The sequence below is a fragment of the Topomyia yanbarensis genome, chromosome 3, assembly GCF_030247195.1.
Source record: "Topomyia yanbarensis strain Yona2022 chromosome 3, ASM3024719v1, whole genome shotgun sequence".
NCBI lineage: Eukaryota > Metazoa > Arthropoda > Insecta > Diptera > Culicidae > Topomyia > Topomyia yanbarensis.
This window is the reverse complement of record NC_080672.1, coordinates 417,729,943-417,746,298: the sequence shown is the minus strand read 5'-3', so window position 1 is coordinate 417,746,298 and position 16,356 is coordinate 417,729,943. Positions and strand designations below refer to the sequence as shown.

The 16,356-nt window shown below is 38.4% G+C and overlaps 3 protein-coding genes across 3 annotated transcripts; all 3 read left to right on the top strand.

The window, feature by feature from the left end:
- Positions 1 to 388: 388 nt before the first annotated feature.
- LOC131688372 (uncharacterized) lies at positions 389 to 8,376 on the top strand. Its single transcript, XM_058972580.1, has 7 exons — positions 389 to 666; positions 860 to 1,048; positions 1,113 to 1,272; positions 1,327 to 1,380; positions 7,387 to 7,532; positions 7,951 to 8,110; positions 8,264 to 8,376. Exons 1-7 carry the CDS (start codon positions 486 to 488, stop codon positions 8,316 to 8,318), a joined length of 945 nt encoding a protein of 314 aa, XP_058828563.1. The 5' UTR covers positions 389 to 485; the 3' UTR covers positions 8,319 to 8,376.
- Positions 8,377 to 11,026: 2,650 nt separating this feature from the next.
- LOC131689265 (uncharacterized) lies at positions 11,027 to 11,890 on the top strand. The gene is made up of 4 exons (XM_058974229.1): positions 11,027 to 11,168; positions 11,221 to 11,316; positions 11,370 to 11,563; positions 11,620 to 11,890. Exons 1-4 carry the CDS (start codon positions 11,031 to 11,033, stop codon positions 11,669 to 11,671), a joined length of 480 nt encoding a protein of 159 aa, XP_058830212.1. The 5' UTR covers positions 11,027 to 11,030; the 3' UTR covers positions 11,672 to 11,890.
- Positions 11,891 to 12,148: 258 nt separating this feature from the next.
- On the top strand, positions 12,149 to 12,821 carry LOC131690985 (rhodanese domain-containing protein CG4456-like). The gene is made up of 3 exons (XM_058977104.1): positions 12,149 to 12,442; positions 12,505 to 12,664; positions 12,718 to 12,821. Exons 1-3 carry the CDS (start codon positions 12,202 to 12,204, stop codon positions 12,770 to 12,772), a joined length of 456 nt encoding a protein of 151 aa, XP_058833087.1. The 5' UTR covers positions 12,149 to 12,201; the 3' UTR covers positions 12,773 to 12,821.
- The last annotated feature ends 3,535 nt before the right edge of the window (positions 12,822 to 16,356 follow it).

The window sequence follows — 16,356 nt, the reverse complement described above, 5'->3', positions numbered from 1 at the left end:
ACTGGGGGGCATGAACCCAGTGGATCTATTCTTGGCTGAGATTCTTGATCCCACCGGTTGCCACACGGCACCTAGGCTGGTTTTTGTCAGGAGGAAGATAATAGATTTTATCAACCTCCTAATCGATCACAGCTACCAAATAAAACAAACCTCTTGGAAAAACAGCAATTAGCAGGGGATGATTTGATCAGCTTCTATTGTTTGTTGGGTAAGCAGCACCCAATATCGAAAGTTCAATATCGATTTGTCTGTGACTTTAGAATTACATATCTTTCTCTATATTGAATAATCTTTTTGAATGTCGTAGACTGAATAAGCAAAATAATGCATATCGCAAATCCATTCCCATACAAACGCATTTTTTGCAAAATTTTTGCGTCTTGCTTAGCAGTTTGGCATATGCATATATATAGATAGTAACCTTGCCGATTTCGGCTATTAGTCAATCATCCGTTGCAAGTCCGTTAGAACGCATTTATTATAGAATGAACACCGGCAGAATTAGACTAGTAGCGCAAAGGCTGGAGCCGATCCGGACTCAAATTTTAATATCAAATGGGCCGCAAGTTCGTAGATACAGTATCAAAGTGAACCAGTTCACAACCAAAGCCTACTTTGGACGACAGATAGTTGAACGGACGCAAATTATCCCCACATCAGTAACAGGTAAGTGTTCATCGAATATCTGTCAACGAAAGAAGATTTTAACTATTGCTCAGGGTGCAATTTCATTTCATGCATTTCCGAACGTTTCGAATTTGCTTTCAAAACTTTCCACTTTGTTGACAATGTGTCTCTGAAGAAGTAATATACTTTGCGTTATCAGTTACCACCACTTTGACCATTATCTAACTCGCAGGCCTTCGCTTCTGCTCGGCAAATCGCCCCGACAACAAGTTCGACAAAAATTGCATCGATGCAAGCTTGGTGGCCACCTATGGCGAGATTGTTAGTCTTCCAAAACATCCCGAGAAGCTTCTGATCGATGTCCGTGAACCAGAGGAACTGGCTGCCAAAGGAGCAATCCCTACCAGCATCAATATACCGCGTAAGTTTTAAAATGGAACGGTTCTAGTTGTATCACAGTCATTTTTTTTTATTTTCGCCGACAGTCAAAACGGTGAGCGATGCGCTGAAGCTGAGTCCGGCCGACTTTCAAGCCAAATACGGTCGAAAAAAGCCGGGACCAAACGATCCTATCATCTTTAGCTGCTGCGTGGGTGTTCGATCGGGAAATGCTGCTTACGAGGCGGATAAGCTGGGTTTCAAAAAGTAGGCGGTGATTTCGATTTTTAATATTCTTTCTTACACTTTTTTCAATTACAGTGTGAAGAATTATGTTGGCTCCCACACGGAATATGCCGAAATAAATAGTTTGGCGTAGTAATTGATGTGCAATAGATAACTATACAAATCGATAAAATTTTAACTATAGGTAACTATTTAAGCAGAAGAATAAACTGGTGTCGACCATAATTTTTTGTCGTAAATTTATTATGTTATTACTACCCTGCATTAACGGCTGATATGGTTATTTCTGATAAACTCTTGTACCAATAAAATAATGGAAAACATTAAGTAAGGGCGCACGATTTTTGCTATCGATGCTATTAAAAACATTTTGCAGAAACAAAATAAATTTATAATCTTCCCATTTTGTGAAGTTAGATCTACAACTACTAAATGTTGCATCTTATTGGTCAAAGGCAACAAACTTGTTTTTTTCGAAATAATATATCTACGTGCCGCATGGCACTGATGTGCAAGAGGAAGAAGGACAAAAAAGACGAGATCACGATGACTGCAAAAATTGTTATATACATTCATGTGATGTAAGACACGGCGGGGGCGACCAACAGGTTGGTGTTAATGTTTCTGTTTCTTTTGCTGTTGCTTCCCACGGTGTCTTTGTCGAAAAACTTTATTCAAAAAAATTCGGCATCTATAAAACTTCGGCATATGAAAGAATGGACTTTTCCCTTTCATTTGAAAGTAAAATTTAAATATTCTGTCGGGGGGTCTAAAACAACTTTTTATTTTAAAGTTTTTTGATTGGAAACTTGAGTTTTTTAATTAAATTAATTCATATTTTTGCTACTAATTGGTACTAGACATTTAAAAAATACTAAAAGTGGGAATCTGATGAACAATCTCATTGTCTATAACTTCGTAGAATGCTATAAATCGAAGTAAAATCACTCGAGAAAGTTATTAAAATTTTATCAGTTTTTAGGTGTGCGTGAATGAAGAAGTCGATTAACAAGGACGTACAGAAAAATAATGGGTTTAAATGAACAGTAAATTTAAATAACTTTCAATGTAAACAAAGTGCCATTCTTAGCATAAAAAATATATTTTCAGATTTTTCCGGGCCCTGGGCGAAAATTACACTTTATGAAAAAGGAGGTGTGGTAAGGTGTTGATCAAATTTATTCGATAATGTTACACCTTTTCAAGATGTTGATTAATGTAGTAGTGGATTTTATCATGCCTTTTTAATTTCTTTCCTCGCTCTAGGACAGGGGCGTATCCAGAAAAAAATTTCGGGAGGGGTCCGAATTTTCGATTTTACAATAATTGTTCAATTTGTAATATGTGTAACCGAACGTTACAGAAATCAGACTAAATTTTTAAAGCTATAATCCCGAATTAAAAACATTCAAATTGCTTAATTTTTACACAAAATTCACTCAAAACAAGTACTACGTACATTGCAAAAACACAACACCGCTGGGAATCACTGCTACCAAGGCCTGAAAGGGGGATCGTCAGTAACCCTACCAAGGTCGAACCCTCGGAAACAGGGCAAGAACCGCCATCAAATAGTCGTCGACGATCACTTTTATACAGGCGAGCAAGTGCGTAAGACGTATTTTTAGTAAAAACAAATTGCGATATATAAGTAGGTGAAGTGAAACTCTGCCAGCCATTCAGGTAACTAGAGTGAGAGGCCATCTTGGTGCTTACCAAGATCATTAAGTGCTCAGCCCTAATAAAGGGTTTATTGTTCACTTCACCCTAGGACCTTTTGATACCTACCATAATTTGGGAAGTTGCGAACTCCCGGAGACACGCCGCATCCGCATCGGCCTAGGTGACTTGACGGTCACCTACGTCTAACAGCAAAGGACCAGTTTTCAGTTCTCTGATCATCAACTAAAATCAGGGACAAAGACTCTCGGCCAAAGGCCCTAATTACCAAGGAGAGCCACCCTTCTCGGTCTGGCAAAAGTCGGTCTCGTCTACCTAGGGGCAAAAATGTGAACCAGTTTCATTGAAAAACCTAAGTTTTCAAACAAAAAAACTTTAAAATTAAAAGTTGTTCTGGAGCCCCTGACAGAAAATTTTAATTTTAGTTTCAAATGAAAGGCATATATATATATATATATATATATATATATATATATATATATATATATATATATATATATATATATATATATATATATATATATATATATATATATATATATATATATATATATATATATATATATATATATATATATATATATATATATATATATATATATATATATATATATATATATATATATATATATATATATATCAAGCTTTTCTTTAATGTTCGGAAATCGATTCAGCACGGTACGAGCTTTTATTCGCTTCTTCTTATGTTATATACCAACTTACTAAATATTAATTTCGGTGCCAGTCCCCCCACGATCCATCGCGAAAGACCACCAACAGAAGAAAAGTATTGAAACAACACTTGACAGGAGTTTTTCAAGCTCACAATCAATAATCAATATGTAATTTCAATTGTATTGCTTTCAATTCGTTTATTTTACGAAGTGCATGAGAATTCCATTATGCAACTGTTGTCTGACGATATAGAGGGCAAGGCGCCAAAAACGTGAACTTAATTCACTAGGCCAAACCATCGAATATATTCACAGAGTGTCTTTGGAGGAATTGTTCGTATGAATATTCTTCACAATCCGATAATTGAAATTAGGCATGTCTTACTATGATCGAACAAAAAAAAACTTTACACTGACGAGGTAGAAAGTTGGTGTCTTCGTTTTAGAAATGCTCGTACTGAAGAATTTTGTTGTAGAACTTGAGGTTGTAGAACTAAAGGTTATCGATTTATAAGGCGTTTTCTATGGAAACCCCCTTAAATCTAGTTTTTTTAATATAATTTTTATCATTGTGACTTTTCGTGTAAATTATGTCCTAGACAAATGTGTAGGTATCAAAACTACATAATATTGTCGAAGACTGCATGTAAAAATACTCATTCGTTTCAAAATTATTGAAGATTTTTACATCATAGTTCGATCATAGTTAGGCATGCCCAATTTCAATTGTTATCAGATTGTGGGGAATATTCATATGAACAATTCCTCCAAAGACACCCTGTGAATCTATTCGATGGTTTGGCCTCTAGTGAATTAAGTTCACGTTTTTGGCGTTTCCAGCCACTGTGAACGGGTATCATACGGTATTCCACAACTTAATTAGTTTCTAAAATCCCAACCGCTATCAATTCATACATACTGACTCAGTTTCGCTTCATGCAAAAACCTATACAACACTAAAATAGCTATGGAATTTGCGTTTCGACTTCGTCTCATCAGAATCCGTCACTAACATAGTGACAGGACTAAGCTAGCGCCGGATTCACGCTAGCTCCAAAAAACGAAAACACTACCGTCATCGGGGGTTACTTTACGCCAAAAATCGAACGTTTTGTAAATTTACACTCAAGAACTACGATCACGCACCGGCAAATTTGAAACTGTTTGATGTTTTACATATGGCAGAAGTACCTCCAAAGTCAGTGAAAAGAGCTTTTGGAAAATCAAGATTAAACATGGGATGTAAAGAACTAAAAATTGGCGTAAAGTCGCCCCCACAGGGGGGCTAATTTACGCAAAAAAGTTTTTTTTTTCAAAATCATGTTAACTTCTTGACTTATTGTTATAGATTATGATCGTCATTTATGTGTGAATTCAAATGAATGTCGTGCTCGTAAAAATAAAAAGGGTATGTTCAAGAACTGCGTACCACGCATCCAATAATCTTGTTTTGGAGAGTCAATAAGTCCTACAATTAAAAACAACAAGCCGAGAAAAAAACGCTCTTCATAATATACTTTTTCATTAAGCCTTATGAATTAGACAACCTTGTTTTAGTATTTTTCTAAAAGTAGTTTTATTCCGGAGTAGTTGTATTCCGGAGTGCAAAGGTTTCTCCAACGGAAATGCGAATGATACTGTTTTATTTAATGGTCAGGTCAGTTCATTCATCTTTAATGAGATATCCATTTCCAATATATTGATGACCTTTTTGTTTAGTAAGGTTTTAACCATAAGTTCATTCGCCTTAACTGCAGAACTATTCCCCGCTGCTTCTTCTGTCATTCCACGACAAATTGCTTCAATACACATAGTTTAAATACTTCTAGAAACAATGTCGTTATTTATAATAAAAATCTGCTTTGAATTAGAATCAAATCCCAAAATAAAAGTAAATTTTAGATCGAATATACAGATTGTGCAATATAATAAAGCTTGGCGTAAAGTAGCCCCAATTTTAGATAAAATGGACATATGGTTACCAATTACCAAAAAATCAAAAATGCGGACAAAAAGTACAAACACAAATAATTGTTTTACATTGCCAGGTTAATTTCACGTAATCTATATCCTCTTATCTAATAATTTGACTAGTATATCACACTTTCCCAAGAGAATTTAAGTTACAATGCTTTTTGCGCATATTTTATATTTCAGTTTCATTGCCTACTACGATTATATGCAATCATTTTCTTAAACCTATTTATATTTTTTATATTTGTGTTGAACCAGCGAATAATACTATGTTTTGTTTTTGTCAAAATATAACGTTAAATTTGAACTAGAAGCTCAAGTATCATTCTTTAATTTTGTCGTAAAGTAGCTCCCGTGGCGCAAAGTAACCCCCGATGACGGTTATCATGTTTTTTTAACAAACCCCTAGTCCTGCGTGATGTCCCATGCAAGATTCTGATGACACGAAGTCGAAACGGAAATTTCATAACTAATTTATTTATAGGTTTTGTGCCCAAATGTGGTTTAAAACAATTTTTTCCTTAGTGGAGAAAAACAGTTTTTACCTGAAGTTTTCTCTACCAAGGAGAAATATAGCATATTGCTATACAATACCATTGTCACACCGACTATGCCCATTCAAACTAGGGTGTAGTACGACTATTACTATTTTTACACTACAGCGGTGAGTAGCACCAAATGAAATCGAAAACGCTCTAAGATTCGATTCAGTCAATCGAAACAGAAGATCAGGTTACGCAACGGAGTGTAGTACCAAGTGTTCATTTAGCTTCGAATGTTACCTAGCAACATATTGTTTGATTATTCCTTAATTTGTTTTCGTTAGTCCTGCTGTTACGGTGGACCTGGAAGGATAATTCGAAACGGGCGCAGCACGTCTTTCCGACTATTTCACTGATGTACAAGGCATTCTATCAGTGGTCACCAGTTTCCTCGGCGGTAGGTCTAAACTTGTATCTTCAATCAAGGTCTAAGGTTTATTTCAGTGTTGTGTAAATCACTACTTAAATGCAAAAGGGAATTTGCATTCAATTTAGAAACTTTAACACTTAAGAATAATACAACAAGGAGTTTCAGAACTAAAAGTCATTGGAAAACATCCACACGCCTTCTAGCTGATTTCATCACTCCCTGGCGACCTTCGATAATGAAGCCGGTAATATGTACCTTTTATGTACATAACTGCAACCCCACAGTTCCTTACATGTACCATCCATCGTGGTAGGAGATAGCGAAGCGATGGATAAGAATCGTAAGTGTATAGGTGTACCGTTTCAACATCGACTGCGGTTTCAGAAGGTCTCTTCTGACCGGCAAACATCGTTGTGAACATTAATCGTTTCTTAGCAACGGAGCGTCGCAGTTTACTGTTCACACTTACTACAGCCGGCGAGTGACATTCGTATAGCAATCAAAAGCTGTTGAATTACTCACTCGCGTATTTGTGTGAATCTATACAACTCTGACGTGTAGTTTACCGTTCAACTGACTATTCGAAGTTTCGATACCGGTCAATGTGTGCTGCCTTTTTCAACTGGGTAAATATTTAGTGAATAATTTGTGATAACCAGGTTTGACGGTATGTTAAACATAGTTTAAAAGTTACGCGAGAGTGGCGAAGCCGGCCTGTAAAGTTTAAGATTGAAAAAAACCATAAGTTTTTGAAATAATCGATAATTTAGTACAGTATTCACATTCGTGACTGAGCATAAATAATGGAATAGTTAATCGAAAATCAATTCCCAATTATCTCAAACGAATATGACCTCCGATATCCAACGTTGACAGTAACAATTCTCTCTTACAGATCGCTGGACGTTTCGCCAAATATCCCCAAGCCAACATGTCGATTGCCACCTATGAGGAAGTTTTGGACCTCCCAAACCACCCGGAGAAGAGGTGCTGACGAACTCGCCGAAACTGGTACAATACCGACCAGTATCCATATTCCATGTAAGTACTATCAGAATTAAAGCGTATAGTAGTTCTGTCCATAGTTGTAATCGGGGGATAATTCTGTCAATGTGACTCCTTCGAACTAGTGGAACAGGTCCAGAAAGCGTTTTCTACTGAAACCGACCCAGACCGATTTTTGCAAGCTTACGGAGTCCGCAAACCATCGTACGATCATTTTATTATAATGTCCTGCCGAACCGGTAGACGAGCCCAAATGGCCGTGGATACGTTGACAGCACTTGGTTACACGAAGTAAGAATCCAGAAAAACACTATAGTAGTAGCATCGAAATTGCTGAGTCATAATGATTGTCAATTTACATAATCGATTTTCCTATTCCAACTAACTAAAGCTGCGGTTTTATGGATGGGTTTTTTCCTGCTTGCAAATCACAGTTTTTTTTGTCTACTTGCAGTGGCCAATGTTGAACAAGCTCTGAAACTCTCGGAAGACGAATTTAAAGCCAAATACGGTCGGGGTAAACCACAGCCCGACACGGAAATCATTTTTCACTGCAAGCTTGGTGGCCGGGCACAGAAAGCGACGGATGTTGCTGTAGACCTTGGATTCAAAAAGTAGGATGCTTTGTCAGTGCGCTTCACAATTTTGCTATTAGCTTGCTGTATCTGTTCTTTTAGTGCTTTGCTTTGTAGATAATTTCCGGTTCTTTATATACTTGGCACAATCATGCGTTGCATCACTAATTATGAAATTGGTTATTATTTCAGCGCCAGAAACTACAAAGGTTCTTGGACCGAATGGGCGGAGAAGCAGCGCAAATAGGTATCCCACATCCTGTCGAATTCTGTGAATAAATGTACCATTAAATGATCAAAATCAACCACCGCTTAGTTATTACTATTTGAAAGTTCTTCGAATGCTAGACGATAAATCCAAACTAGCACCAAATTGGCACCAGTTAGACACTAAATCCAAGCAGTTACATAATGTGTGTGAACGCCTAAAGCAACTGACTGATCCCGAAGGCTCAGCATTTTTCTGCATTACTCGGGATTGCTTTTTCGACCGAATGTGATTTGCATTATTAATAACGATAGCAACATCAAATGGATACGATCGACTAACATTCATTCCAAAAGTCAATTCGTCATAGTGTATGCCTGGTACCGACTTGTTTTTCTCTGTTGACTTACCTGTAACTCGCGTATCGCTACTACCCAGAAAATGTGCAACTCCCTGTCCCAATGCCTCAGGGTCGGCATATGCTCGTGACTAATCGTGGTCAAGAAAACTCCTGGTAAGTATCCTCAAGCAAACAACTCATTTATTGAATTCTGTCGACACTTTTATTATTCCTTCCTTTCCCACTTCTTTATAGGCTACCTTTCAGTTCGCTTTCTTCTCTTATTCGGGGGCCCTTCTTCGCTCTAGTTCGCTGTCCTTCCACTGCACCACTAATTTTTGTCCTCCGACTCTGCAACTTCACACGACTTTGGTACGGCTATGTTGCTCGCTACCGGTTTTCTAAGCGGCCCTCGAGTATATTGGCGGACTCGAGCTTCGACGAGGGGTTCGTTTCGTCTGTTATGTCCGGTTTGTGGCGTAGTTAATCGACGAGCGGACACGGTAGGGCTTCACTAGGCCTCAAAGGTTTGATATGGTAAACCACGGGGTCCTGCGGACACAATGTGTGATGTCAACATGGCGATTTGGCTTGGGGAACGTTCGAGACTTAAATTATGTCAAACGGCGACGGTCAATTACCTAGAAGTTCAGATTCTCCTCCCAGCAATCCTCTTTATCTTCGTTTCTCCTTCTTTAAAACTCGACTTCTAAACTTTTCAACTTTACTTTTTATAACTTCAACTTTTTCAAAAGTTCAACTTTTACAACTGTTCAAGTCGATGGTCACCGGGCAATTGACTACAGTTTGGGCGGTTATTGCGTTGCGTTCGACCGTTGACTTTTTGGGTCGTCTCAGAAACCCGATACCATTGGAATCATTATCGCCACCCCTAATGCCATGTCTGTACGGCTACAAGGCGAGTTTGTCCGACTTTCGCATGGACTGCCTCGAGTACGCGTCCTTGTGGTCAGCAGTTTATTGGGAGATCCAGTCCACGTTTAGCATCAGATCGCCTACCTAGATTTGTTTGACGCTCGGACGGGACATGCAAAGTGAAAAAAGTAACTGTCACCGCGAACCAGCAATGGCCTGTCATTGCGAACCGGACCTTTCTTGACGATTTTCATTTTCTTGGAATGGACAGTGTCTGGATAGTATCATAATATACAACATATTTGTATATTACAATACACTCAGGTTTACGCGGGGGATACGAGCCGCGTAAATGAAAACCGCGTAAATTTCAAAATCCGCGTAAATGAAAACCGCGTAAATTTCAAAATCCGCGTAAATGAAAACCGCGTAAATTTCAAAATCCGCGTAAATGAAGACCACTTAAATTTAAGAATCCGCGATAAAGGGAACCTCATTGATGGATACCGCGTAAATTCCAAAATCCGCGTAAATGAAAACCGCGTAAATTTCAAAAACCGCGTAAATGAAAACCGCGTAAATTTCAAAATCCGCGTAAATGAAAACCGCGTAAATTTCAAAATCCGCGTAAATGAAAACCGCGTAAATTTCAAAATCCGCGTAAAAAAAACCGCGTAAAAAAATACCGCGCAAAAAAAAACCGCGTAAAAAAAAACTTGAGTGTACTGTATTTAGAAAACATATTTTACATGTTGCTTAGATGCATGTAGATGCACACAAACAAATATGCAAAATGCACCGAAGGCACGTGCAATTTTATTAATCTGCTCAACAGTTGGTCGGTGTTAAGTCAGACCGGACCAAGTGGCAATATATTGATTTCGAGAAAAACGAGTTTAAAGTTTGAATCGCAGCATCTTTTACGTTATAATTGAAAATTTATTTTTGCCATAATTCTGTTTATTTTTACATATTTCAAATCTAGCAAAAATCTAATGTAGCTGAAGAACTTCTTTATTCAGTGCTATTAATATCTCATTTTTTGATGTTTTGCGGCTTAGTCCGGTCTGACTTAACACCGACCAGTTATGGTTAATGTTGTTTTATACAGTTCAGACAAATGATAACACAATTCATGTCATGTTCGACCTCAATTATTTTCGGCACAAATCAATACCTCATCGGCAGAAATCTATGCCGCATCGGCTCAACACTATCATCGGCATTTGCTTGAAATTATTTTGCAAGCGGATTTTTCCCTGCAAAATAACATCAATATCGGGAGGGAAAAAGAAGACCGTCTACGCATGTCCCAGGTACAAACTAGGCAAACGAAACGGAAAGGCTGTTTTTACCCATTGATCAAAGACAGCCTTGCCTCAATAGTCAGTTTCAAAACGGGAAAAATGACAACTAATTCAAAAATGAAACGTGCTTTGAGAAAACTTTCCATCGTTTTAGTGCCCATAGCCGCTCATGCTTGCTTTCTGAGCATAGTTGACCTGGTCAGTCGACCTAGCAAACCGTCGGAAGCCATGCTGCCGGATGTTGCTTCGCTGATGTTTGTTGCCGCAACCAGTATCATTTGTGCAAACTGGTTGGAGATAAAATCGAATCTTCTCCTCGGAACTAATGCAACGCTGTCGAAGACGTGTTCGATCACTACGTTTGGGGTAGGCAGAATCATCTAGAAGAATTATAAGGATTATTATCCCTTCTTTACAGATCGTCTCGAATGTAGTGATATGTGAGCTTTCTTTGCGGTTACTGTGGATTCCAGTTCAATATTTCGTACGGTATTTGAGAGATGAAAAGATATTAGTAAGTTTAACTTAAAATTGTAAAAATTCTGAAATAATGTTTACTTCTTTCAGGCCAGAATCGTACGAACGCTATTCTGCTTCTTGCAACCTTTCGAAAGAACCCGGAAACTGTTATCGAGTTGGATGGAAGCCTCCAAAGAGGAGGCTGGTTTTATATTCACTCGGAATCTAATCGCAGCTTTCTATCTGTTGATTACGCTACACAAATTCAACTACTTCACAAAACTCCGAACATTGCGGAAAAGGTTAGCGAAATGTTTATGTGTAAAACAGTAATCATTTTTTCTATAATTACTTTCAGACCAGCAGTACTAGCTGGCGTTACTGAAGGCGAGCCTACTCATCTGGAATAGATTCTCGAAAGTTTTGCGTGTCAGAAGCCTTGGTACGAGTTTTACATTCCTGATTTCATTGTTTATTTTATTTATTATGATAATTAACTAAATGGTAAACGTATCAAATAGAATAGGCAAAGGATGAGGGGAAAACTATTCATAATACCGTTCTACTACAAAATTTAAGTAGTTTTGTTAGGCGAATGACCTATGAGGTTAAAGCCTTCAATTAAATAAACAAACAAACACAAACAAGTAGTTTTGTATATTTAACTATCGTAGGCCTGGAACGTTCACAACAAAACAGAAATAAAAATCTCGTACTTATTATTCAGTCTAAAATAAAAACATTGTGATTAAATTTACTGGCGATCTTCTCAGGTAACCGAACTTAAAATATGCTTACAACTTTTCACACACTGTCACATAAACAAACGCTTGAATTGTCACAGAGCATGCCCTGCATGCGCATTCCATTTTCCGTCGCAAGGCATTCAGTTTCAACTCATCATTCCATTCAGACAGAGCTACAACTCTCCACCATCGCCATGTTTCTCAACCGATCACTCGTACCAACGTTGATCGTTGTCCTACTCATAGGACTCTGCTGTTGCACGGCCAGTTGCACCGACAACAAGTTCGACAAAAAGTGCATCGATCCTAGTCTGGTGGCCACTTATGATGAGATTATTGATTTACCGGCCCATCCCGAGAAGCTGTTGATTGACGTTCGCGAACCGGAGGAACTCGCTGCCACCGGAGTGATCCCAACCAGTATCAACATCCCGCGTGAGTTGGCATGTTTTAGCGTTGAACTGTTCAAATACTAATCATCTAATTTCAACATTCAGTGAAAACTGTGAGCGATGAACTACAGCTCAGTCCCGCTGCCTTCCACGCCAAATACGGCCGAAACAAGCCGGAAGCAAACGATCCCATTATCTTTACCTGCCGCACGGGAGTTCGGGCTGGGATAGCAGCCAACGAGGCGGATCGGCTTGGGTTTAAGAAGTAAGTGTAATTATATTTTGTTTGCATTCTCGATACTCAATTTTCGATTACAGTGTGAAGAATTATGTCGGTTCCTGGACAGAGTACGCCAAAATTAAGAACTTGTGATAAAGACGAATTTCAACTTTATTTTAATAAATGTATTAAAGAATAGTAATTTGCAATTAATATTTACAGAAATAGAGAAATACAATTGAGCTGTCCTGAATGAAAGTCGAAAGGGCAGACAATGCTTCGCAAAACCTGTTTTATAATAGAAGGTAAACTACGGCTATAAACTTTAGGCGCAATATTCTTCGTGTCGGGGATTTTCAAGTTAGCGTAAAACCGGACAAAAATATCTGGTTTTTATAAGCAGCTTCTTATGTTACATTACCGGGGATTTTTTAGCGCACGATTAAGAATAATGTCCCTATTTCCTCCCTATTCCTGTGATCACCCTACCCTTCCTGTTGGGTAGATCAGCGTTTGTCGTATTTGTTCGGCTCTAAAGCAAAGATGATAATAGCAACTTATAAGCATGGTTTTTCAGCGTTCCGGATTTTTCTCGTCAGTAACTAACACCAACTTAATGCTAGTTAGAGTCCAAACCAGCACCAAATTGGCTCTAATTAGACACTAAAATCCAAAAAGTCACACGCAGGGCCGTCGAGAGCAGCGGCGGGCCCCAAGGCTAGTGTTACTGACGGGCCCTTCTCAACTTACTAATTTGAATCTTGATTAGGGGAATTGAGTATATTCATCTTTATATAAAACTATGTTGCTGAGTTGCTAAAATTGCTACGGCTACGAGTTTTTCAATTTGTGGGTTCCCGGAAACCCTTTCGGCCTGTTAAAAATATACACAATGGTTAGCAACGTTATTAAAGGTACATGGAGCAAATCCGTGTATTCGCACCTCGATTGTGTCATCGCCTTTGATGTACTAACTTCATGTTGCCACATTCAACAATATATTCCATTTTGCGCAACATTATTACCTGATTATTATTCTGAAAAATAATCAGTACGCTATGTCCAACATGATGAAATTGTAGGGTGTAGACATAAATCATCTTTACCTCCATTTGTAAAATTTGATATTTTTTCACTTCTCCGACAGACTTTAAGGGACATCTCGAAAAGTAAACAGGAATACAGTTTGACCACAGTAGAGCCATACTGTGCTTTGATAGTCTTTCATTATTATTCTCGTTCGACACAGTAGGTTGAAGCACAATATTTTGCTTCTGTAGTTAAGACAAAGCGATACACGGGTAGCTTTTTTCTGTTGGTAGCAGTGGAGCAGTTTTTAGCTTTCGTTGTAAGCAAGATGAGAAGGTATCAGATGCAGCTCGTAATTCTCGTTTTAAAATATAGAAAAATCGAGAAAATTTTCTAATCATAGCTTTTATGAAGGTAAATCAAACAACTACAAGTACAGTGGGCAATCGACTGCTGGTACTGGTGGCTGAATTGAGCTGATTTGATCTCTTTATTTCGTACATAACAATTGGGTTCTTATAGATGTTACAAACACCTTTAGCGAGACCCAAAATTACTGTTCTATCTTGACACAATGCATTCTAGGCTAAAAATTACTTTAACGTGCTATAAAAATACAAGTATACAAAATATTACCATCTCAATTACCGGTTAATTAAGGTCAGTCTACCTTCTCATCCCGCCCAGAGTTCAAGCTAAAATCGTTTTGCTATAGATACACAGTAAAAACTAGCCCCACTGTAGACAAATTGTGTTGCTATTGGTTTTTGGAAATGTTTTTTATGACCATATATTAGAGCAGTGAAACAATTATTTGAAGTGCAGAAGGTGCTCAATCTGGCAGGAGCTAGATGCCTGCAATTACACCATATCGAACAGTAATCACTGTCACTCGTTTTTCGAAACAACATACAACACGCCAACGAATGCGGCGACGTTAACTGCAGCATCCTCGTATATATAGAAAACGGCTCTAGACAGGTGCGCTTACATGATTTTTCTAACTCCACTCTTGACATGGTGATAAAAAAAATTATATCCAGGTACGGAGAAGTGGATTTAATAACTTTGAGGAACATTTTGCCGGGTGTTTTTAATCCTTTTCCTGTGCTTGTGAACAAACAAATTATTTTTTACATAACCATTTTATGCAGATCAACCGAAAATGGAACGTCTCATCAGACAACACTGGTTATGCATCCAGGGCAGATTCTATGCGCAAATTCTGCAAAAAGACACAGCAAAAAGACCACAGAAAACTTTGTACAAAAGTAGCTAAGAAAAGTCCGCCTACTATAACTGTAAACATATGCCAAATCACAAAAAGCTTCTAAACCTAGATTTATGGGTCTCACAGGAACAATTATTCACTCAATAAAAATACTCCAAGTATAAAGTCAAGTATCAAATAAAGTTATGGTATCCACAATAGCAGTTCGAATTCCCAAGTTATTTAATTAAAATGTCTTTCAATTTTTTCCGCTAACAGCATATAACAATTTAATAGGGTGAATGATTGCAAAGAAATTACAATTATTAATCTTCTATGATCTTCTATTCTATTCTAATCTTTGAGAAATTACAATTATTAATCTTCTATTCTTCTATTAACCACCGAACCCCCCCCCCCCCCCCCCCCACCCCTGGCCGCTGGAATCAACCCATTTTTCCAGGATCGACATGTCGATTTATTCCCATGCTTCTTGAATTGATGTTTTCAACTAAATGGCAGTATTGAATCTTTTGCAATACACGCTGAAGCAAAATCTCCCAATTGTTCTCTATTCTGCTTAAATCGGGACAGATAGTAGGCCATTCCCAGAAACTTTCGAAAACTTGAATAGCGCGCGAGCTCCAGTACAATTTTGAATCCAATCCCTATGCCTACCAACAGCCTCCCTCCTCCCGTGACATTTGCAGAGTTGGCAGTATATATACGGCCTCTAACAAAAACAAGTATCGGACTAACATTTCTTCCCTTTCCTATTGTGATCTACGTTCGGATCTGCTCGGAGCCGGTGTTGACCAATCAACAACTTGGGATTATCAGAAGTTGTATAATAAAGGATAACTTGTTACTTCCAGGCATTATCATCTACTGATTCTCTGTACAATTTCAGCTGATCCCGATCAATAACGGAGTAGCGATCAGAGTAGGGTGGTAAAACAAGCTCAATATCAAGCTTAAATTGGCATTACTTCGGGAAGAAGTTTTTTTTATGTGTACAGCATACACTCCAATCAAACTACTTTGTAGTCAACTCTTTTGTAGTGTTACAGCACACCTCCTCGACACACTACCAATTTTCGATCATCCACACAACGTGACAATTTCTGTACGGCAGTAGAAAAGTTAGCTGTGGGTCGAGAATTAGTGATCTTCCTCTACGAGAACAATCTGGGCGGCAAACATCAGACTGTCTAATTTACTGAGCCCTTCGGCTCCCTTGTACCATTTAGTACCACTTCCACGTTGATCTCCCGACTTGTTAGCAAAATATTCGGTTTAGTCCCCGAGAATGGACCCAGCCTATTCCGAGGGTTCCACGGCGAGAGAAGTTCTCCCGAAACCGAGCGAACCAGGTTGGTGTCAAGGTCAGCTTGACTATTCCGGTGGAGCAGGGCGTCCGCTTCGACCACCAGTCGACTGTCTCGTCGCGGTCTCCTCAGTCTAGTCCTTAACGGCAAATCTAGCTTACGTCAACGAA